The 23,434-nt window shown below is 43.6% G+C and overlaps 2 protein-coding genes across 2 annotated transcripts in view; both read right to left on the minus strand.

Annotated features, from left to right (window-relative positions):
- Positions 1 to 23,322, minus strand: part of SHC3 (SHC adaptor protein 3) — a 146,485-nt gene extending 123,163 nt beyond the window's left edge. Inside the window, exon 1 of the mRNA XM_007445619.1 lies at positions 22,575 to 23,322. Within this exon, the coding sequence (XP_007445681.1) occupies positions 22,575 to 23,030 (456 nt within the window). The 5' untranslated portion in view covers positions 23,031 to 23,322. The remainder of the gene's footprint in view (positions 1 to 22,574) is intronic.
- On the minus strand, positions 2,375 to 15,937 carry LOC103081883 (keratin, type I cytoskeletal 25-like). Its single transcript, XM_082931064.1, is given in 2 exon segments — positions 2,375 to 3,115; positions 15,791 to 15,937. Coding segments are annotated over 2 exon segments (888 nt in total).
- Positions 23,323 to 23,434: the final 112 nt, after the last annotated feature.

The raw sequence follows: 23,434 nt of genomic DNA on the forward strand, positions 1-23,434 counted from the left end.
GAATATTATGCAATCATTAAAAACCATGTCTTCTAGGGAATTCCCTGGCCATCCAGCGGTTAGGACTACCTTTCACTGCCAAGTGCCTAGGTTCAATCCCTGGTTGGGGAACTAAGATCCAACAAACCACACGGCGCAGCCAAAAAAAAAAAAAAAAGTCTTCTAATAATATTGAATAATTTGGAGAATCATTGAACCTGATCTCAATTTTTCATAAGTAAAAATAAAGGCTAAAAAACATCATGGAAATCTTAATAGCAGTTACTATGAAAAATTGTGATTACAGGTAAGTTTAATTTTCTTTATTCTTTTCTCTAGTTTCTACTTTTTCTGCAATTAGCATGTATTGCTTTCATAAGAGAAAGCTAAACATTATTAACTAGAAGTATCCATATTTAGTAAGGTTGTGTACAGACTTTTGGATTTGCAATAATGGTCAGTGAATCTCTTTTTAGGATTTTGTTGATAGTGGTACCAACCCCTAGTGACTTGAATGGCCTCAGGTTCTATGGAGAACTGGCACATGTGATGAACTGTTCTCCAGGAAATCTGAGTTAAATATGTGGGGCATAAAGTACACTATAAACGAGCTCCTGCCTGAGTCTCATCTCTGACTTGGTGAATCATCACTCAGCAACCTGTGAGAACCCAAAGGCCCAGGGCAGGCTGTGAACTTCACCTCTTTCATCCAAATCCCCACTGGGTGACCCCAATGGTGAGCACATGTAAGGGCTACTATACCCACTATCAAATAGAGTTCAAATGTCATCAACTTATAGAATGTGTGGCAACTGTTTGTTTGTTTGTTTGTTTTTTAAATTTTATTATTTGGCTGTGTAGGTTGTTAGCTGCGCCACTTGGGATCTTCATTGCAGCATTCGGGATCTTTCGTTGCAGTGCGCAGGCTCTTCATTGTGGCGTGAGGGCTTCTCTAGTTGCGGCGCATGGGCTCTAGAGAGTTGAGCTCAGTAGTTACAGTGCATGGGCTTAGTTGCCCCACAGCATGTGGGATCTTAGTTCCCTGACCAGGGATCGAAATCACATCCCCTGCATTGGAAGGCAGATTCTTAACCACTGGAGCACCAGGGAAGTTCCTGTGTGGGGACTCTAAATTCAAGCAAAATTCTGTTCCAGAAATTTTAGGTTTGAAAAATCCTTTAGAACTGCTGAAGTTAGCTGTGGTCCAACTATCTTAGCAAGCCGATCACAAACTCTTGTGTTCAAGAGCAACTTCTCTACAAATAACAAATGTTGGAGACAGTGTGGAGAAAAGGGGATCCTCCTACACTGTTGATGGGAATGTAAAATGGTGCAGCCACTGTGGAAAACAGTATGGAGGTTCCTTTAAAAACTAAAAATAGAGTTGCCATATAATCTAGCAATCCCACTCATGGCATATATACAGAGAAAACTGTTAATTCAAAAAGACACATGCACCCCAATGTTCATAGCAGCACTATTTATAAGCCAAGACATGGAAGTAACCTAAATGTCTGTAGACAGATGAATGGGTAAAGAAGAGGTGGTAAATGTGTACCTATATATAGATATAATGGAAATTTACTCAGCCATAAAAAAGAATGAAACAATGCCATTTGCAGCAACATGGATGGACCTAGAGATTATCATGCTAAGTGAAGTAAATTGGAACGAAAAGGACAAATACTGTATGATATCATTTATATGTGGAATCTAAAATATGACACAAATGAACTTACGTATAAAACAGAAACAGACAGACACAGAAAACAAACTTATGGTTATCAAAGGGGAAAGGGAGTGGTGGAGGGATAAATTAGGAGTTTGGGATTAGCAGATACCAACTATTATATACAAAATAGATAAACAACAAAGTCCTATTGGATAGCACAAGGAACTATATTCAGTATCCTGTAATAAACCATACTGGAAAATAATATACGATATATATATATATGCATATGTTCATACATATATATATGTATATGTTCATACACACATATATATATATATATATATATATCACTTTGCTGAACACCAGAAACTAACATTTAAATCAGCTATATTTCAATTTTTAAAAAAAGAGCACCTTCTCACAATTTTCAAGTCAACCATGCCCACTCTCCCACTTATATAACAGGGCATGTAATTCTGTCTGGTATTGCTCTGAAATAATTTCAGGTTCCAAAATGATTTGATTTAGTGATGCTAAAGTTAAGATTATTTGTTATGAGTGTTTGTACATATATATATATATATATATATATATTTTTTTTTTTTTTTTTTTTTAAAGGAAGAAGTAGAATTGACAGCATTTTCTGTACGGTAATCAAATGAGTCATCACATTTGTACATGACATTCTTCCAAATTAATGCAAAGATGCTATTGATAATGCTATTGATTGCCCAGAGAAAGGTTATATTTCACTAACAGAAAGGCAAGAGGACAGAGCTTTTTCTTAGGCTTGGTCATTTTTCCAGACAGATATAAATCACCTTCTCTTCTCAGAGAGTATTTGGCATATGCTCTCTCTTGTGTTTCAAATTAATTGCTTTGAGATTTCTCCTCCAGGGAGTGGAGCCTGGTGATAAGTATTTTGCTGCTTTGGTCTACCTCCTCAAGGACTTTCTTAACCACTATGGGTTTGGCCAGATCTTTGATTTGGTTTCCCACATTTCCAGATACATAATCTTTAGACTTGTAACCTTTGGACTCACAAGCCCCACCATCTCCACCGATGAGGAAACAGTAGGTCTCGATTTCTTTTTCCAGGTGGACTTTGATGTCCAGGAGCTACGCGTACTCCAGCTTCTGGCCCTTGGTCTCCGTCCTGACCTGGTGCAGCTGTTCCTCCAGGGCCCCAGTCTGAGCCTGGATCTGGGCCAGCTGCACACAGTAGTTGCCCTCGGTCTCTGTCAAGGAGCACTCCAGGGAGTGTTTCGTGGCTAGGAGAGACTGAAGTTCAATTTCCAGTGTTTGGGCTGAGGTGGTGGCTCCCATATCCTCATAGATCTGCTGTTGCAGCGAAGCGCTGTTTTCATTGAACCAGGCCTCGGCATCCCTGCGGTTCTGCTTGGCCAGGGCTTTGTACTCAGCCTGCATGTTGTTCAGCAGAACCGTGGGGTCCACACCGGGCTGTACATATTTGAGAAAAGGAAAACTCTAGATTTCATCAATTAATTTGCCTAATCTACTTTATATGGGATTTTGTATCCTTAAAGTTATATATGTATAAGATTTCCTCTAAAAATAGCCTTGAGTTTATTGAAATGTTACTGTCCACACAAGAAGAATGGGCCATACTTAACAGCACTAATTTTGCCAATATCATAGCTTCTTTTTCATTTAAAAGTTCATGGACATAAACTAATCAATGGTGGCAGAAGTCAGAATAGTGGGTACTCTTGGATGAGTTCTGACTGGCTGGGGCAAGAGGAAGCCTGGGAGGACCTGGGAATATGCCTTTGGTGTTGTCAGGTACTTGTGTGGGTGTGATGTATTTGTATATATATGGTGCTCTTTGAGCTGAACATTCAAGGTTGCATGATCTACTATGTAGTCAACAAAAAGAATAAAAGATCATTGCTTTTAAGAAAACCCTTGGGCTTCCCTGGTGATGCAGTGGTTAAGAATCCTCCTGTCAATGCAAGGGACACGGGTTCGAGCCCTGGTCTGGAAAGATCCCACATGCCATGGAGCAACTAAGCCCATGCGCCACAACTACTGAGCCTGTGCTCTAGAGCCCTCAAGCCAAAACTGCTGAGCCCACTGGCCACAACTACTGAAGCCCATGTGCCTAGAGCTCGTGCTCTGCAACAAAGAGAAGCCACCGCAATGAGAAGCCCACGCACCACGACAAAGAGTGGCCCCCACTCGCCGCAACTAGAGAAAGCCCGCACACAGCAACGAAGACCCAACGCAGCCAAAAATAAATTAATTTTTTTAAAAAAATAAATAAATTTATTTATTTATTTATTTTTGGCTGCGTTGGGTCATCATTTCTGTCCGAGGGCTTTCTCTAGTTGCGGTGAGCGGGGGCCACTCTTTGTCGCGGTGCACGGGCCTCTCACTGTCGCGGCCTCTCTTGCTGCGGAGGACAGGCTCCAGACGCGCAGGCTCGGTAGTTGTGGCTCATGGGCCCAGCTGCTCCGCAGCATGTGGGATCTTCCCAGACCAAGGCTCGAACCCGTGTCCCCTGCATTGGCAGGCCCCTAAATTAATTATTTTTTTAAAAAACTTAAAAAAAAAAGAAAGCCCTCAAAGTCATTTTATCTTTAATACTCAACTTTTTCTGACGAATCATGTATGTTCATTGTACAAAAATTTGGAAAACACAAACAAGCATCAAAAGATGAAAATCATTTCTAATCAACCCACCAGAATAACTTGGCTTTATAATAAATGTTGTTTGAAGCCCTGTAACAGCTCAGTTTCTGTTCCCTGGCTTATAGGGCAGCTGTCAAGCTCTTTATCAGAACCTATCAACTTCAACACTGACACTGGAAGCTATGGCCGCATAGACACCACACACCCACAATGCAACCTGTTTCCAGTATCCATGCTGCTTCTTCCCAGCAGCAAAAACCAGTTGGCTGGTTTTCAAAACCAGTTACTGGCAATTACCTTGTTATTCACCCTCCATGACAAAGCCCATGCTGTTCATACTGCAGCCCCAAAGAAAATTTGCAGAAGCTGTGAAGCTGAGAACCCAAAATAGGCACCAGGAAGACCAAGCAATCATTTCCCAGCTTTCATCCCATCGAGTCTCAGCCTCACGTCCACCTCAGTGGCATCGAGAGCAGTGCTGCACCATCACATCCATCTCCTGGAATGGATTCACACGTTAGGAGGTTGAGCTGACACAGAGTTGGAGTTATAATCTTGTGATATGACAGTTTTCTTTCTTGACTAAAGCAAATGAATAATCAATCTCTTTGACTGAAGACAGAGGTCATCCCTGACTCTTGGAACTTTGGAAAGGTGAGCTCCAGATTCAATAATAGGGACACAGATGGCTCAAATAGCAAACTTTCAGGAAGCCTCTGTCACCTGCCAGGCACTGTGCCGGTTGCCCTACTAATGTTCATTCACTGCACTCCTCCTGACTACTCTAAAGACAATGCTGTAGTCACCCCCATTTCAGACAAGGGACTCGAGGCTCAGATGCACCTCTTCCTGATAGGCATCACCCTGTGGAAGGGAAGATTAAGAGTTAAGTAGAGTTGTCATGTGTCCAGAGAACCCAGGGTACCTGCTGTTAAGAGTAAAGCCAGAAATGTGTCTCCGGTGCAGTGGCACAAAGGTCACATGACATGAAGAGGTAGATGCCGCAGGACAGTCTTGTGGGAATAAATGGGTTGGATGTTGAGAGAGGTAACAGCCCACTTTCAGTTTCCCTATTTCCTTTATCAGATTCTTTTCAGCTCCCTTACAGGGAAGAAATTAGCCATTTGGTTCCATAGGAACCCTATGTCTTAACGTTTCCTTAGCTAGTGCGACAATTCTCTTTTAATCTTTCATCTCACAGGGAAAATTATTAATACAAATGCCATACAGGCTTTCATCAAAAGAGCCAGGATGTCATTGTAAATGTTAGCTGGTGGCGCGTGTCATCCATCTCATTTACGATGAGGAAGCTGAGTCAGAGAGAGGAAGTATGACTGGGGTTTGGTTAAAAGTAAATCACTGTGCTTCATTTCATCTGAAAATCACAGCAATGCAATAGGCCACATCTGCTATTCAAAGTCAAAGGAAAAGATGGAAGAAATATTCCCAAAATACCTATTGGTATTACAGCTAAAGCCCTGTTCTAGTTCATGTGTAAAGGAGGCAAAGCTGACCAGCCCTCTTTATCCTATGGAGTGTGTCTCCATTCACCACTCTCATCCTCACTCTGACACTGAACTAGCTGCTTGGTCTCAGAAGATACATTCTCTCACCTTGAGCATTGGTTTTCTTCACCTCCCACCATCTGAAAAAATAAATAAAAAGATTATTGGACAAGATGGCCCCTGAGGTCTGCTTAGCTTCTCCCCTTGCAGGCCTACTGCCAACAGCAACCTTCTTAGCCCAGCTAGCCTTCTTCTGTGGGCCCACTCACAGGGCCTTGAGCCCCAGTCTCAGTACTGGGCCTCCGTTTAATTGCACCAGACTATATCTGGATTCCTGGCTTTGCATTCAACTCCTTGCCACACTCCCTTTGCCTGGAGCCTACCTCACTGTCCTGGCTCTTAGGGAGCTGCCGCCAGCCCAGAGTCTGGACTCTAACAACTGAGAACAGGGCCAAGCTGTCTCGGAAGCCTTGTCAGGGCTACAGGACCTGTTGAAATAACCCCTTCTACATTCCTAGGATTGGTGACTTGTATCTTCTCTCTTTTGATCTTTGTCAGTCTTGCTGGGTTTATTCATCTTATTGATTTTGTCAAAGAAACATATTTTTGTTTTATTGACTTTTTTCTATTGATTTTGTTTTTCATTACATTGATTTTGCTTTTATCTTTGTTATTTTCTTATGGCTGCTTGCTTTGGCTTTATTTTGTTCTTTTTTAGTGTCGAGTTAGATACTTGGATTATTGGTTGGAGAACTTTTTTCCAATGTAAGCATTTGTGGCTATATATTTCCCTCTTGGCACTATTCTAGCTGCAGCCCACATATTTTGATATGACGTAGTTTCATTTTCATTCAATTCTATGTATTTTAAAATTTCCTTTGAAATTTGTCCTTTGTCCCATGGATTATTTATAGGCATGTGGCTTAATTTCCAAGTGTTTGGATATTTTCCTGCTGTCCTTCCTTATTGCTTTCTAATTTGAATCCACTGTGGTCAGAGAACATATTCTGTATGATTCCAATTATTTTAAACTTGGTTAGATTTGCTTGTTTTATGGCTTGAGGAATGATCTGTCTTGGTAGATGTTCCATGGGCACTTGATAAGAATGTTTATTCTGCTGTGGTTTCATGGAGGACTCTATGGATGTCTACTAGATTCTGTGGTTGATTATGATGTTCAGCTTTGGATATCCTTGATTATTTTCAGCACAGTAGCCTATCAATTGCTCAGAGTGGGCTGTGGAAATCTCCATCTATAATTATGGATATATACAAGCATATCTGTAGTTGTTTCTACTACAAGAATTAGTTCATATTACACACACATTGTTGCACCATGCTCTTCTCAGCCAGAGATGCCTCTTTTCCAATAAACCATAATAAAATTCTAACTCACTGTTTTAAATGTCTGTATGTTACTGCATGGTTTTGAATGCATCAGAACTTATAGCACCACTCTATTGTGGGACATTCACTTTGTTCTGTGGGTGGCATTATTCCCACTGATGATTCCACCGGCCTTCTTAATTGCAATTCTGAGTTTTGATGACAAAGGCTGATGGTTGGAAGTTCTCAATTGTTGAGTGGCCTATAGTAGGAGGGTGGGAGGGCAGAGGTGAGTTTACACTGAGCCTTTAGATAAAAGGAAGTGTGACTCTGAAAATCATCTGCTTGTAGATTATAACAAATAAGCCATAAAGAAAACCCTATCATCCTTTCTTGGAAAAAGGAGCAGCTGTATCTTAGACAAAGATGAATTTATCTCTGTCGTATGAATATGAACTAAGGTCCAAATTATTCTCAGGACACAACAAAACTCTACAAACAGAATATACACCAACCCAAGCAATTCCACGAAATTCTTTACATGAGCAAAATCTCTTAAATGTAGTTTACAAACTAAGACGTAAACGGATAAATGAATCCAGGATATCGCGAGATTAAGACTGTTGACTGAGTGAGAAATGTTTAGCTTGGAGAGGAGAAAGTGAGGGAAATATACCTCCAGCTCCCAGCCTCATGGAGGGAGGTTGCCTAGTGTAATCCAAAAAGGACCAGCAATGGACTGATTCCCGCACTGAACAGGCAGCATCCTGACTCAAAGGGGCTACAGCCCCTGTTACCGACAAATGGCAGCCAACATCTCAGCGTCCCCCTGACTGTGGCCAGTCTGCAGTGGAATGTCTTCCCCACACACACACCGCCCCGTCAAATGCCATGCCCACTCCCACCTCCAAAGTGTCTCTCACTCTGGTTCTCCTGCTTGAACATCCTCCATCCCTCCACCTACCCAGATCTGGACAATCTTTCAGGACACAGAAAAGAATCCCACACCCTCTGAGAAGCCTTTCTGGATAACTCCAGCCACCACCAATCTCTCACCATGCTATTAGCACTTTATTAAACATGATATTTTTTTATTTCTTTTTAAAATGGAGCAGCTTTTCCTCCTCAACTGGATCACAAGTCCCTTTCGGAAAATCACCCTGTACCTCTTTCACAATCTACAATACCTTCCACAGGACAAGGCAAGTGACTGAGCCCTCAAAAAATACTTGTTGATACACTCATTTTCCCTCATTCTTTTTCATAAATCCACGTGCTTTAATTAAAGGTGGGGGCACGTGGAAGTGTGCAGGGGTTTAGCTTTCTGTTTGGAAACGTCCTGGTGACATTTGGCTATACAATATTTTACCTTAATAATGCTTATTCATGGCTCTCATTAAAGTTGATTCTCTTACTGAAACCCTTCTGTAATTAGCTTTAAAGAAAAAGAGCAATAAAAACAGAATTCATGGGTCTGCTAATAAGGCTTCTCATCTATTGAACAGCCTGTAAAGACTTTGGGTGGGCTGTGTCATACATGCCAGTTCATGGAAAGAACAATCACCAAGGGATTTTTAAACAGAATGGAGTTCAAAATGTGCCTCTCTGAAGTTACATTCTTAATCACCAACCATATATACATAGGCCCACAGGTCACCCTCCTCACCAGTCTCTTTTGTTCTGTCACATTCCCCAGTGTCCTGCAGTCACCTTGATTCCTCCTTCTTCACATGTTAAGTGTTTATCACTGGCTCTTTCCCCAGGGAAGTTTTGGGAAGAGCCAGCTGACCTCCTTTCCCACAATTCATGGCCTTCTATCACACATCTGTAAAGCCCCCTCTGGAGAATGATTTCCTTGAAAGCAGGGACCATTTAATTCATCTTGGGCTCTCAGGTGCCCCAGCAATAGGCATCCAGTAGGTTCCCACTTAGCATGGATTGAATCAATGAACACAAGGACAAACCCACAGGGCTATGGAGATCCTAAGAAGTGATCATTAACTCTGCCTCATACACTCTGCTGCTGAGTCTTGAAAGTTAACAGAGAGTTATTTCAGGCCAAGATGGAGTGGACAGAAAGGGCCCAGAGCAGGAGAATTTGAGCTAAGGCCAGAGTTGCAACTGGTTTGGGGAAAACAAGCTGTTTCATGTGGCTGAAATATTGGTGGTTGAGGGGCAAAAGATGAAGCTCAAGAGCTAAACTGAAGCCACACCATGAAAGTTTGTGTGTCATAATAAGGCATTTGGATTGACTTCTACAAGCAAAGGCAAGCAACAGAGAGCTTTTAATTAAAAAGATGAGAGATATTTATTTTACAAAGGTAAATGATTCACCACATTAACAGAAAAAGGGTGAAAAATATATATTTATCTCAAATGCTGAAAACAAATTTGGAAGTTCATTTGGAAAACTAGCGTTATAGGAAATGTTTATTAACTTGTAAAAGTGTATATAATAGTAAATGTCCTCCTTTATAATAAGTACAGAAGACTGACTTTGTAGCCAGAAGTGAAAGAGTCACCTTCAATAAATGGATAAAGAAGATGTGGCACATATATACAATGGAATATTACTCAGCCATAAAAAGAAATGAAATTGAGTTATTTGTAGTGAGGTGGATGGACCTAGAGTCTGTCATACAGAGAGTGAAGTAAGTCAGAAAGAGAAAAACAAATTCTGTATGCTAACACATATATATGGAGTCTAAAAAAAAAAAAAAAATGGTTCTGAAGAACCTAGGGGCAGGAAAGGAATAAAGACACAGATGTAGAGAACGTACTTAAGGACACAGACATGGAGAACAGACTTAAGCACACAGGGAGGAGGAAGGGCAAGCTGGGATGAAGTGAGAGAGTGGGATGGACATATATACACTACCAAATGTAAAATAGATAGTGGGAAGCAGCCACATAGCGCAGGGAGATCAGCTCGGTGCTTTGTGTCCACCTAGAGGGGTGGGATAGGGAAAGTGGGAGGGAGATGCAACAGGGAGGACATATGGGGATATATGTGTATGTATAGCTGATTCACTTTTTTATAAAGCAGAAACTAACAAGTCATTGTAAAACAATTATACTCCAATAAAGGTGTTTAAAAAAATTAAAAAATAAAAAAGTCACCTTCACCAATAGAATTGATTACTGTACTCTAGGTCCCATGAATGTAATAAGAAAAGAAAAGGTTAATATTAGCTAAAACTTATTGTACACACAGGCAAAAATATTTGCCCAAATGGAAAGATTCATGTAGAAGAATGTTCATTATTTTACAATCTGTGATAAACTGGAAACTATCTACATGTCTAACAATAGGGAACTGACTGAATAAGTATTAGCACCTCCTTGTATATGAATATTAAGCAAATGCCAAAAAGAATGAAGCAGAATTATAGGTACTAATATTGAAAGATTTCCAAAGCATATTAAATGAAAAGAGCAAGTCACAGAACTATGTATGTAGAATACTTTGCTTTGTGAAACAGAAAGGAAAAAGAAAAGATAAAAGAAAGGAAGAAAAATAAGTGTGTATGTGTGTGTCTGGAAATATAAATAACAAACAGGTGATGGTGATTACCTCTGAGAGGAAGAAAATTAGAAGGGAAAGCAGCTGAAGGGAAACTTTGAAACATCTAATTAAGACTATATTATATTTTTTAGCCAATTTAAAAAGAAGAGTCTTTCCCAAAGGAATCATCTGAAGACCAGTTAGTTTATTGTAATAATCAAGGAAAGAAATGATGAAGGCATGAATCAGGACAAAAGGAAGGGAAAAGAAGATTTGAAACCCTGTTGAGCAGAAATGATAGTTTAGTGACTGAAAAGATGTAATAAGTTTAGGAAAAGGAGGTATTCAAGGATGGTGATGAGGTCTCGAGTTTGGGAAGCAGGTGAGCAGTGACACCATTAACTGAAGAACAGAATGTAAGTGGGAAAGGTCATGAATTCAGTTTGAGACCTGTTTCGTTTAAGAGGCCATGAAACAGTGGATGGGCATGTTGCACGGTCAGTAAGCAATACAGACCTGAGCCCAATGTATGCCACTGCCCTTTGACACATGACACTGGTCCAAGCCACCTTCACCCCTCCTAATTGTCTCCGAACTGCCTCTACTTTCATTTCTGCCTTTCCAATCTGTTCTCCCCACAGAAGATAGAATAATCTTTCAGAAAATCTCCAGTGGTTTCCCACTGCACTTGCCTGGTGCTGGGCCACCTCCTAGGTACCCTCCCCCTGACTCAATACACTAATTACATTGGATACTGTCAGTTTCTATCTCCTCCTCTTAGAATGCAACACACACACACGCACACACACACTCATGCACAAAAACACCTGCACATCAATCCCATCCATTTTCCTGGGTATCTAGGTCTCCACTTCCATATCACCTCCTCAGAGAAGCCAATCTTGATTTCTGTATCCTCACTACCAATGTGATCTCCTGGTATTTTCTCTCATCTGTCTCTACTACTGACCCTGAAAGAGCAGGAAGCATGCTTATTTAATCACCTCTTTACCCCCAACTCTTAGGACAGGGCTACCCCAGAATGGCAATTCAATAAATACTAGTTGAATGAAATAATTGATTAGTATATTGATGGAGGAATAAATTAATAAGTAGAGGGTAAGTCTGTTCACAAATAATCAGAAATAAGAAAAAATAAAGAGGAACCTGCACAGCAGATGCTGGGAGTCTGGGAGAAAGGTTGTGAGATGACAGCACCAGGTGAAAAGGAGTTTTTGATTTTATAATTAGGGGGTCACCAAGGAACCTTTTCTAGTCACTGTCCACGGATCAGGAGAAGCCAGTTGTCTCATGTTGGTGTGAATAAGGTGAGAGAAAGTGAAATGAAGAAGGAGGGGGTGGGAGAGGGAAGAAGCGATGCTTGGAGGGGAAGCTGTTTTAGGTACAAGAAGCCTAAGGATGAGGTAAACAAAAATAAGTTATATTTTTTTAAAGGTAATACTCAAAACTCATCACTTGCTAATCATTGTGTGACATGTTACTATCGTCCACACCCTTGAAGTTAAGACTCTGCAAAGCTGTGTTACTGCACATCCTTTCCCACCTCCCAGTGGCAGCAGGGTACAACTATTTATACCACAGGAACTGGCAAACCCTATAAATCATGACGTTTTTGTCCACAAAGCCAGGTGTTAACGTTTCCCCCGCATAGCCCTGCCCTGGGAGCCTTAACCAACAGATAGCACAGGAATGAGGGTTGGGGCGGGGGGAGGCGGGGGGGTATTTGCAATAAAAGGACAGGAGTTTGTGGGTCACACTGGAACATCAGAATCCCCTCTCCTGGCCATCATTTGATGATTTTCATTTTATTCTCCCACGTGAGTAAATAAGTCTCTCTGCAAACAAGGTTATTATCTATTACAGGAGTTGCTACTTCCAGTGAAAAAATCACAGCTCAGTCCTTTAGATCATGCAGCCACCACCGCCTCACAAATAACCATCCATAAAATAGCAGTGTCTCCAGCTCAGGGACCAGGAGGAGAGTGTGGAGGGGGGCAGTCCTGAAGGAGTGGGACCAGTGGGACCAGTGAACTTGTTACAACCTCTGGTGATGATACTAGGTGTGACACCATCATTCATCAGGTGCAGGAGGCCGTTCCAACCTCCATTCTGGACAAGTATGCAAACCACAGACACACACTATTACCACTGGTCCTATAAAGACCTATTTCACAGCTCTTCTGGTGAGTAGGGGTCATAGTTCATGTGTCTCGTATTCCAGGACCTTAGTTTGAGGGTTAGGCTTGAGGGATTTTTAAAGGTGTCTCCATTTGGTGCCCACAGAAATGGTAAAGAAACCTGAGACTCTTCCAGGTGGGTTATTTTGTCATTTCTTACTCTCATCTCCATTCTTCCAGAGAATATGAATCTCCTTAAGTGTTTGAGTCAGCTAGTGGCCACTCTAGACGAGACTCCAAAAGTTTGTGTACAGCCTGTGATGGTAAATTTCACGTGTTAACTTGGCTGGGCCACTGGGTGCCCAGATACGTGATCAAACATGATTCTGGGGGCATCCCTGGTGGCGCAGTGGTTAAGAATCTGCCTGCTAATGCAGGGGACACAGGTTCGAGCCCTGGTCTGGGAAGATCCCACATGCCGCGGAGCAACTGGGCCCGTGAGCCACAACTACTGAGCCTGCACGTCTGGAGCCTGTGCTCCGCAACAAGAGAGGCCGCGATAGTGAGAGGCCCGCACACCGCGATGAAGAGTGGCCCCTGCTTGCCACAACTAGAGAAAGCCCTCGCACAGAAACAAAGACCCAACACAGCAAAAATAAATTAATTAATTAATAAGAACAAGTCACCGAGATCTGCAATTAAAAAAAGAAAAAAAAAGATGATTCTGGGTGTTTCCGTGAGGGTGTTTTTGGATGACTTTAGCATCCAAATGGATAGACAGACTGAGTAAAGCAGACTGCCCTCCCTAATGTGGGTGGGCCTCATCGAATCAACTGAAGGCCTGAAGAGAACAAAAAACTGACCCTCCTGGGAAAAGAGGGAATTCCTCCTACCTGATGGCCTTCAAGCTGGGATAATGGCTTTTTCCTGCCTTTGGACTCAAACTGAAACACTGGCTCTTCCTGGGTCTCGAGCCTGCTGACTCACCCTGCAGACTTCTCAGCCTCCATAATCACATGCACCAATGCCTCATCACAAATCTCCTTCTATATATATGCACATCCTATTGGTCCTCTTTCTCTGGAGACCCTGGACTAATCCACTACTATAAAAACAGTTTGGGAGAAAACCTGTTCCTAAAAGGATCGTCTGGTTGCTAGAGGAGAACCCACCAGGGCCAGGAGGTAGGGTGGTCCAGGGGAGCCTGAGCAGGGTGGGTGTGGAGGTACAGCTCCCACCTCATCCCCTGGGGGTGCCCATCAGAGGCATCTCCTGAATCCCAATATAATCACCTCTGAAGGAGAAATCACAGAGGCTGGCCCACCTCCTCTGCCTCGGGGACCACGGAGTCGAATGCAGGGATGTTCCAGGGCCTGTGACCCTGACCGTGCTCTGCCAGACTTGGAACCGCTATTAAGCCTAATCCTGCAACTTACTCATCAGAACCTTGAGTTCTGTCAGTGCTGATGTGGGAGCCCCCCCAGCTCTGCAGGATTCAGGAAGTGGGGGAGGGGTGTCGATGGCTGTGAGCTGACACCTGTAGAAGCTGGCTACCGGGTACCTTTTAGCTCATTTCTCTTTTTTTTATGTTGATATGTTTTGTGTGTTGTATATATGTTTGAAAATTTCCACAGCAAACGTCTACATTTTATAAAGAAAGGTTTACAAAAGAATCAGGTGAGTGACATCACAAGAGTGACATCTCTGCTGCCAGCAAGAGAAGGTGGCCGTTCAGTCTCTGCCTTTCAAGTCCATGACTGTGTTTCTCTGGGGGCCCTGGGGCCCATCTGAAGACAAGTCCCAGCCTCTGGAGGCTGCCTTTCTCTGCCTGTCCCTCTCATCATTCCTGTCTTTTAGAAATAATTCAGTGTTGGCGGAAGCAGGCTGTGGGGACATCTGCTTGAACAGGCCTCTGCTCGGGAAGATCAGAGGGTCCAAACTGAGGTCCGGAGGGAAAGGAAGTGAGATGGACATGCCAAATCCTAGGAGGTAAAGGGCTCTTCAGGATCCAACACGGTGCAGCCCAGTGGTCCCAGCAGGACCGAGATGTGTGCATACACTGCATCCACCTCCAGGAGGACTGATGTGTCGTGAAAGGGGCTGGCTCTTCCACACAAAGAACACTCAAAACAGTTACGTTTTCATTGTTTTCTCCCAAAAGGTAAAAGCATTGTTACTCCCTCTTTGGGGGAAAGCATAAGGGACCCCGATTTTATAGTGTTTCTGCTGAAAACCAGGCTAGGGCTAGTTTTCCATCAACAGAGCTAGAACTGTGTTGTGGTTTTTCAAGATGTTTTTAAACAGAAGGTTTCTATATGGGCAAATAGTATTAGAAATGCTGAATATTTTCAAAGCAAAAAGCAATAGGATTGAACCTTGTCTGTCGGTCCCTCTAGAATGCCAAACAATTATATTTAATGGAATTTGATAAAATAAAGTTTGTCAGAAGGATCCCAGCAGAGAGCACTACTGGTGGGAAGTTGGATGAAAGTCAAGTTCCACTGAGTTTGCAGGTTTGATACAAGTTTAAATTCTTAAAATTTAGAAAGAAATCTTTGGTGCTTTTTCTGCCCATTCAATAGACAGAAGTGAGGATATGCTCTTCTGAGGGGCCTTCACTTTAGGAAAACTACACATTTCAAATGACACACTAGGATGGCTTCAAGTCTAAAGAAAGCAGCCAGCGTTGGGAATTCCCTGGCGGTCCAGTGGTTAAAACTCCACGTTTCCACTGCAGGGGGCGCTGGTTCTATCCCTGGTGGGGGAAGTAAGATCCCACATGCTGTGGCCAATAAATAAATAAATAAATAAATAAATATAATAATAAATAAAGTAAGCAGCGTCGTAACAAGAAGCTCTTTGAACATTCTTTCTCAGAAAGCCTTGGCTTTGAGGGGTTTCAGATATTCTGATGCCACTGGGCATCAGGAACACCAGTGATAAGGAGAGGCTCCAGTCCCTCAGCTCTCCCTTCTCTGCAGCTTCTCTTCCGGCATCTAGGTTTCTCTACAGCTTCCGCAGGAGATGAGATCATGGCTAGAAACCCAGATGTCCGCTGGAAGGTGGTGGAACTTGCCAGACCTCTCTTGTCGAGAGGCAAGGCAAGTCTGAGCCCAGAATCCGAGGGCCAAAGACCACGGATGCCCTGAGCTGCCATCATCTGCCAAGCAAGAGCAGAGGCTGATCCAAGCCTGAGGCACCGTACAGAGTCAAGAGGATGCAAGGGGATGCCAGCTCCCCAAGAAGAGCAGCAACTGGTCCTCTCCTCCCAGGCATATCAGGGGTACACATGGCACCTTCTGCCCACCAAGGTGAAGAGCACAGCATTGCCTGAACCATGGAAACTCAGTCTTTGGCCTGGCATCTTGCTGGAATCCAGTGGTTCTCATGGAGATTCCTGGCCCCCCCAACCCTCCAAGTTTAACTAGTGCCGTTCTGTTTGTTTTAGGGAAACCTCGCCAATCCTTGTGCTGGGAGGCACAGACTGACACACAGCAGCATGCCACCCTGGTTGGGGGGAGGGAAGAGGCAAAACCACATGGGGACAGAATGATTTGTTGTTTCTTTACCTCAACTGAAAATCAATACTTATGAATTTGAAGGACCAAAAGCAACTTGTAAGATTATTGTATGATTGCACACACACACACACACACACCCCATGGTCAGCATCCATCCTGTTGTGCACTTACACACACACACACAGAGTTAACATCTACCTACTCAGTAGGTCATTCTTACACTTAATGCCTCCCACTTTATCCACTGCATATTGTAGATTTCTTATGCTAAAATTCTAATTTTTTTCTTGTCCTTTACCCAGGAAATATGCACAACTGATCATTTCTTTCCATTTCATATGAAACTATCTTATTTCTTTTTTTTTTTAATAACAGCTTTATTGGAGTATAATTGCTTTACAATGGTGTGTTAGTTTCTGCTGTATAACAAAGTGAATCAGCTCTACGTATACATATAATCCCCATATCCCCTCCCTCTTGCCTCTCCCTCCCACCCTCCCTATCTCACCCCTCTAGGTAGACACGAAGCACCGAGCTGATCTCCCTGTGCTATGCAGCTGCTTCCCACTAGCTACCTATTTTATATTTGGTAGTGTATATATGTCCATGCCACTCTCTCACTTCACCCCAGCTTACCCTACCCCCTCCCTGTGTCCTCAAGTCCATTCTCTATATATGTCTTTACCCCTGTCCTGCCCCTAGGTTCTTCAGAACCATTTTTTTCTTTAGATTCCATATATGTGTGTTAGCAGACGGTATTTGTTTTTCTCTTTCTGACTTACTTCACTCTGTATGACAGACTCTAGGTCCATCCACCTCACTACAAATAGCTCAATTTCGTGAAACCATCTTATTTCTAAATTAAGTAATTCCATTTAACTTAATTTGTCCTTGGTTATTTTCATTTAGAATGCTGAATCCTCATTGTACTTCTCTCTGAACCCCACAAAACTTTCTGGGCAGCAGCACCATGGGGTCTGGCCCTGGCCCAGAGAAGCACACCCTGATACTGCGGTGCAGCCCAGAAGCCCCGTTCTTCCAGATGCATGAGGTGCAGGAGCAAGGAACTGCCCCAGCCATGACACTGCCTCCTCCCCCATGCCACAGGAGCCTGGCTGAGCTTGTGCTCAGCCCACCCTCTACTTCCTGCGGCCCCATGTAAATGTCCAGAGAGGCGGGCTGACCTCTTGAGCTCCACACTCTGAGGTGGTCAAGTGGATCTGGGGTCCCAGTGTCCAAGCGGCCCCCCAGACCCTCCACGTCCAGGCCACATCCCTGCTGGGAGACACGACAACCAAGCAAGGGGCTGCAGGCTTCACAAACCCTTCAGGATGAGCCTGTTGGCTGGAAAGCCAGCCTCTTACATGTTTTACATGTTTGCTGCCCAAGTGTCCCATTACCACTACTTTGCTTCAATGATATTTATCATGTATTCCCCAAAAGGAGTGGTAGCGTAGAATAGCAAGAAGTCTACTCTTTGTGAGATTAAAGTTTCATCAAAAGCTTATCTTTTGGAATTGTTTTCTCTTAAACATGAATATAAAAGCGATGAATGAAATAATCAGGTATTTCTGGAAATAAAACATTTACTATTTTCTAACAACCCTGTCCAAAGTCATTACAAGTTGTGTGTGTGTGTGGTGTGTGTATATGTGGGTGGGACAGGGTATATATGTGTGTATGTGTGTATGTATATGTGTTGTGTGTGTGTGTGTATATGTGGGGGGATAGGATATGTATGTGTGTGTGTGTGTGTGTGTGGTGTATGTGTGGAGGTGGGCTATGTATGTGTGTATGTGTGGTGTGTGTGGTGTGGGGTATGTATGTGTGAATGTGTGGTGTATGTGTGATGTAGTGTATATGTGCACACACACATTTAATGCATCTGTTATACTTGGGTCACATAAAAAAAGAGATGTCCAGATCAAATTAGTAATTTTGTCTATTAATCTCAAAAGAGTTTCTTAAACTGTTTTTCAAACGATTTAGACAATTTACATGTAAGCCACCCATTTATGAGATTTTTCAACAATTTTAAGAAAAAAATCAACTTTTAAAGTTGTATTCTACATGAAGGAACAATTTTTTAATCTAAAATTAAAGCAAAATTCAATCAGTCTCACCATAATGATATATCATGGCTATACTTGAAATAGCTTTGTTGATGACAGTTTAATATGACCTTAGCTCACAGTTATCAAAAGAACACAATGTTAGGAAAAAAAAGTTTAGATATTTTTGCTAAGAAAAAGATTTAAAATAATTTTAAAGACAGTGAAAAAAATACCAACTGAGAATAAATTTTAGAGTACAGTTAATAAAGACCATCTAGGGCTTCCCTGGTGGCACAGTGGTTGAGAGTGCGCCTGCCGATGCAGGGGACACAGGTTCGTGCCCTGGCCCGGGAGGATCCCACATGCCGCGGAGCGGCTGGGCCTGTGAGCCATGGCCACTGAGCCTGTGCGTCTGGAGCCTGTGCTCCGCAACGGGAGAGGCCACAACACTGAGAGGCCCACGTACCGCAAAAAATAAATAAATAAATAAATAATAAAGACCATCTATAAAAAGCAATAGAACATTTATAAATAAAATGAATCATTTATACCACCCTAAATATCATCAGATTTGCAAATGGTAGAAACAAAATATTTTTTAAAGAGCTCTTGTAAAAACAAGGCTTCATTCCAAAAGAAAAACAATCCAGCATACCAGGAAATAATTCAGTAGTTCTCTGTTAAAATCTCCTGTAAACAGCTCGTATCGTAGAGCTATTATCAGTAAAGATATAACACTCTTTGCAGACCAAAACCTCAGCTGTCTGAGGGAGGCATCACGGGATTTATGGACACATAACCTACTTTCTCACTGTGTTGCTGGTGATCAGCGAACACTTGGGCCTCTTGATTCTTGCCATGGGCACTCAGGTCAGTCCTAAATGTGGTAACTTTTATCCTGTTTTGAGTCTGTGGCGTGATGTGCTGTAAAGAGAGCCCTTCTTTTGGGGAACCCCCCCAAGGGCTGCCAGCTAGCCCAGGTACTTCCCACATAGTATTGCCTTCCGCTGCTGGGGGGCGGGAGGTGTCAAGGCTGAACCTCAAGACCACACTTGTCTTCAAATGGCTACTCCACCTCAGCCAGTGCCTATTTTTAAGAACTGACTCCCAACTGTTCATGTCTATCTTCCCTTCCTAAACTGTTCTCTCTGTGGATCTGCAGGTGGAACACCCAAATAGCGCCTTCGGGACCTGCTAAAGACTCTTATCAGCCCCCATGGGCACTCAGGCTCCTTGTCAGCTTGGACTTTTAGGCAATAGAATTTGAAAGTGGGCAGCAGCGTAATCAACACTTGTCTGTATTTCTCTAGGCCTTTCAAGTTCAAATTTAAAATACTTTTAAAATAGAGTTGTAATGAAAATATTCATTGCTCTTTGCTGTTACGATGTTCCTTTTCTGTCTATAAAGGGCATATTTTCTTGTTCTTTCCCTTTTGTGTCACCAAAAGGAAAAACCCAGTGTCAGGCATACTTAGGCAGGTACAAAGGTGCTGCCAGTGGGGTCTCCTGATGTAAATAAATACAAACCTGGAGGCTGCCTGGACTCTTATCTGCATACCCTCATGCTGCTATTAAAAGCAGACTCAAGTGATGGCATGAAGGACAAATTAAACATGCTCTGAGCTTGGAATTCTACTGCTGCTCAGGTACTTCTATTTTTAAATTTTAAATCCTTCATTAATTAATATTACAACCTACTGTTCAAATAGTTCGATGTTTCCTAATTGATCAAAACCAGCCAGACTTCGGGATTTTACAATTTCCACTTTCATGTAAGTAGATTACATTAAAATATTTTTGAAGAATAAATCTGTGTGCAATATCTTAATATTGTCTGTAGGTAGGTATTTCTATGAGGCAGGAAATCTATAATTATACAGCAGATGAATCTTCTAGGAAACTGGAAAACATTTGGGGGTTTTCTTTAATTTAGAAATACATTTAAATCGAAGAGAATAAGAAGTTCTTTCCCAAATCCTAAGCCTTTAGATTTTGCAGCTGACTTACAGGCATGTTATAAAGATTGCCCCTTTCTATCTACCAGAGATCTTTTAAAGTAAGGATACCAATAAAACTATTTACAAGTCAGCAAATAATACCAAATTAAGTTTTTTTCAGTTTTGTGATTTTTCAAGAGAATAAGTTCATGGTTCTAAATTCAACATGGGCAATTCAGAAATGTGTACCAACAGAGGGCCATGTGATATTGTGAATCAAACGTGCACAGAAGAAATTGTCCTTTAGTGTCTGGTCTCCTTTGCTGTGTGATTTCAAACTTCTCTAGGGAAGCCTGAGCGTCCTATGTTGCCGCCATTCACCACTGAAGATGGACAAGACCACAGCAAGGGGCACTTACTGGCCGTGCTATATGCCCCCAGGTCACTACAGTCTCATGGCACAACAGTGTGACCTGAAATCCAGAAGGTTCTGGGCAGACCCAGCCTTCTGCCTATTTGAGTGTTGCTGCTACTGCTGCGGGTGTGTCACAACCTAATGGCCCAGCAGAGTAGACTAGTTTTAGTTGCTCATCGTTCTTCAGCCACAACTGACATTTAGAACTGGATGTCTGCCTTCATCCTTCAAAAAGCAAGAGTAAAGCCCTAAGCAAAGTGAATGATTTCTTTTTTTTAAGGAAAACTTTAAAGGCATAAGTTAGAAAATTCTCCCTCCATTTGGAAACTACCCTCTATGTGCAACATGACAGGTATAAAAAGCTTTGCCAACATCCGTCTATTTCAAACGCAGGCTGTTTTTTTCTTTAGATAGCAATTATACTAATATGCCACGTAATATACTCTGGCATCACCTCTTCACCTCAGAGTTGTCAGGGATTTTTGTTTGGTTTTGTTTTTTTCTTTTTTTCTTTTTCTTTTTGGCTCCTGGTTATATAATTTAAAGAAGAAATACAAGAAGAATATTCTTTTATAATAAACTCAACCTGCTGTGCATACTTTATGCTGATCTTCATCCCTTTTGTAAAATATATTATTAATACATTTTCAGAAGTTAAGAATGAAGATGAAATTAAAAAGCAGCTTCAAAAGGAGAAAAGGCCCATGTTTAATACTAATGATCATATTCCTTTGTCGGTACTTTTTAGATAGTTAAAGATAATCCACAAAGTGAACTGTTTCCTTTAATATTTGGTTCAAAATTACCAAGATACAACATTTTCCCTGGGGATGTGATCTGCAGAATTTTTAAACTGGATCTGTAGCCAGTATGTATTGACTAGATGGCAGGTTTCTCAATGGGGTTGACGACACTGTGGAGACAGAGTTTGAGTCTCATTTCTTTTTAAACAAAAAGCCATGCCTTGGAGTGACCAGTCTGAAATAATGTAGTTTTGACCCCTTCCCCCTGTCGGTAGGCTATCTGCCCAGCTGGAGAGCGCTGTGGTGGCTCTCTACTGCCCAGCAGCCAGGAGGACATGATAAGCATGTGGCAGGCCAGTTGAATGCGGCTGAGTATTTGTTCTTTAAATATCATAGAATACTTGCATAAGGGAAGAATTTTGTGGACTACATCCGGCGTGATTGTATAATTCCTTGTGTTGGAGGAAAAAAATCTCCTTTCCAGCCTGTGGCTCGGCTCTCTTTAGCCTATTTAAATGGATGACTACAGTCCCCAAGGAAAAACAGTCCCAAATTCTCCTTCTGCTGCTGTTAACCAACACAGTTAGGTATGGAATGAAAGGCAGACAATAAAGCGGGGTAAGAAAGTACAACCCATCTGGTATAAAGCAAGGACAGCACTTGGCCTGCACTGAAAGGAGCTGGAAATTCTTGCTGTGGCAGAAATGAAACCACCTACCCGGCCGCCTGGGGCAAACACAGCAGAAGTAGTGACACCACCTGCCTTTCTCATCGCAGGGGCTGCCCAGTTCCTCCAAGTATGTTCACTGTACCCTAGGTAGGCCTGATGCACAGTTTCCAAGGATAGTGGTCCATGCGGAGAGGGGTACTGGCCGGACACATGGCAAAGCGAGGTGGCAAAGGAATGCCAAAGGAGCGGAGCCAAGGGAAACCAGGACAGAGTGAGGTCACCGATTTCAAACCGTCTCCCAATGGATGCGCAACGGGCGCTTTTGCTGTGCCGGGTCCCCGCAGCCAGGCGAGCTGACTGCGAAGGAGTGACCTCCCGGCCTCCAAGGCGACCCACTGTGCCGGACGCCCCTTCGCCCGGGCTTTCCCACCCGGCAGCCCGCGCCCGCACCCACCTTGACGACGTAGGTGACTCCGGCCCCCAGCACCTGGTCGCTAGCGTGCGGGGCGCGGGGCGGCGGCTCGTCGTCTGGTCGGCCCTTCCTGGAGGCGCGCATGGCCGGGGCGCGGGGGCCGGGGGGCGCGCTGCCGTCCGGGGCGGCCAGGCTGGGCGCGCTGCAGCTGCCCGAGAGCCGCGCGCCCGCCCGCTCCCTGGCCGCCGACAGGCCGCGGAGGCCCGAGCTGGAGAGTTTCAGGTGGGACACCTTGTGGAGCAGGTGGCCCAGGCTGCCCGGCCCATCGTCGGGCGCCCTGCGCAGCGCGTCTCCGGACACCAGGTAGGGGGCCGCCGCCGGGGCCGCGCGCGCCGCCGAGACCTTGCCACCGCCGCTCACCGACAGGTTGTGCAGAAGGTCATCGACCGATGTCACCGAGTCATTCCTGAAGCGATTGTACTTGGTGCGTGGAAGCATGCCCCTCCGTGGGCTCGCCGCATCCGCCCGGGCGCTGCAGGTGCCGGCCCCGGAGCGGGCTGCCGCGCATAGCAAGCGAGCCGCGGTCCCCGGGGCGGGACGGAGCGGCCGGGACAGCCGGCTCGGGGGCGCGAGCAGCGGCGCCGGTCTACCACCGCTAACACCCCACACGGCCGCGGCCGCGCAGCCCCGGCCCCGGACTCGGCTGCTGAGGGCGGCACGTTTGCTTTGCAAAAGTCATAGTTTCCTCTGATGAGCGCCCAGCTGCTTGGGGCTGCTCACAGCAAAAGCATGACTCACTCTGAGAGGAGACCCTTCTCAACAAAGGCTCGGTGAGCACTGCAAATCACTTCCTGTAGCAAAAAAAAAAAAAAAAAAAAAAAAAAAAAAAAAAAAAAAAAAAA

Source organism: Lipotes vexillifer, unplaced genomic scaffold (genome assembly GCF_000442215.2).
Source record: "Lipotes vexillifer unplaced genomic scaffold, Lipotes_vexillifer_v1.1 scaffold72, whole genome shotgun sequence".
Taxonomy (NCBI): domain Eukaryota; kingdom Metazoa; phylum Chordata; class Mammalia; order Artiodactyla; family Lipotidae; genus Lipotes; species Lipotes vexillifer.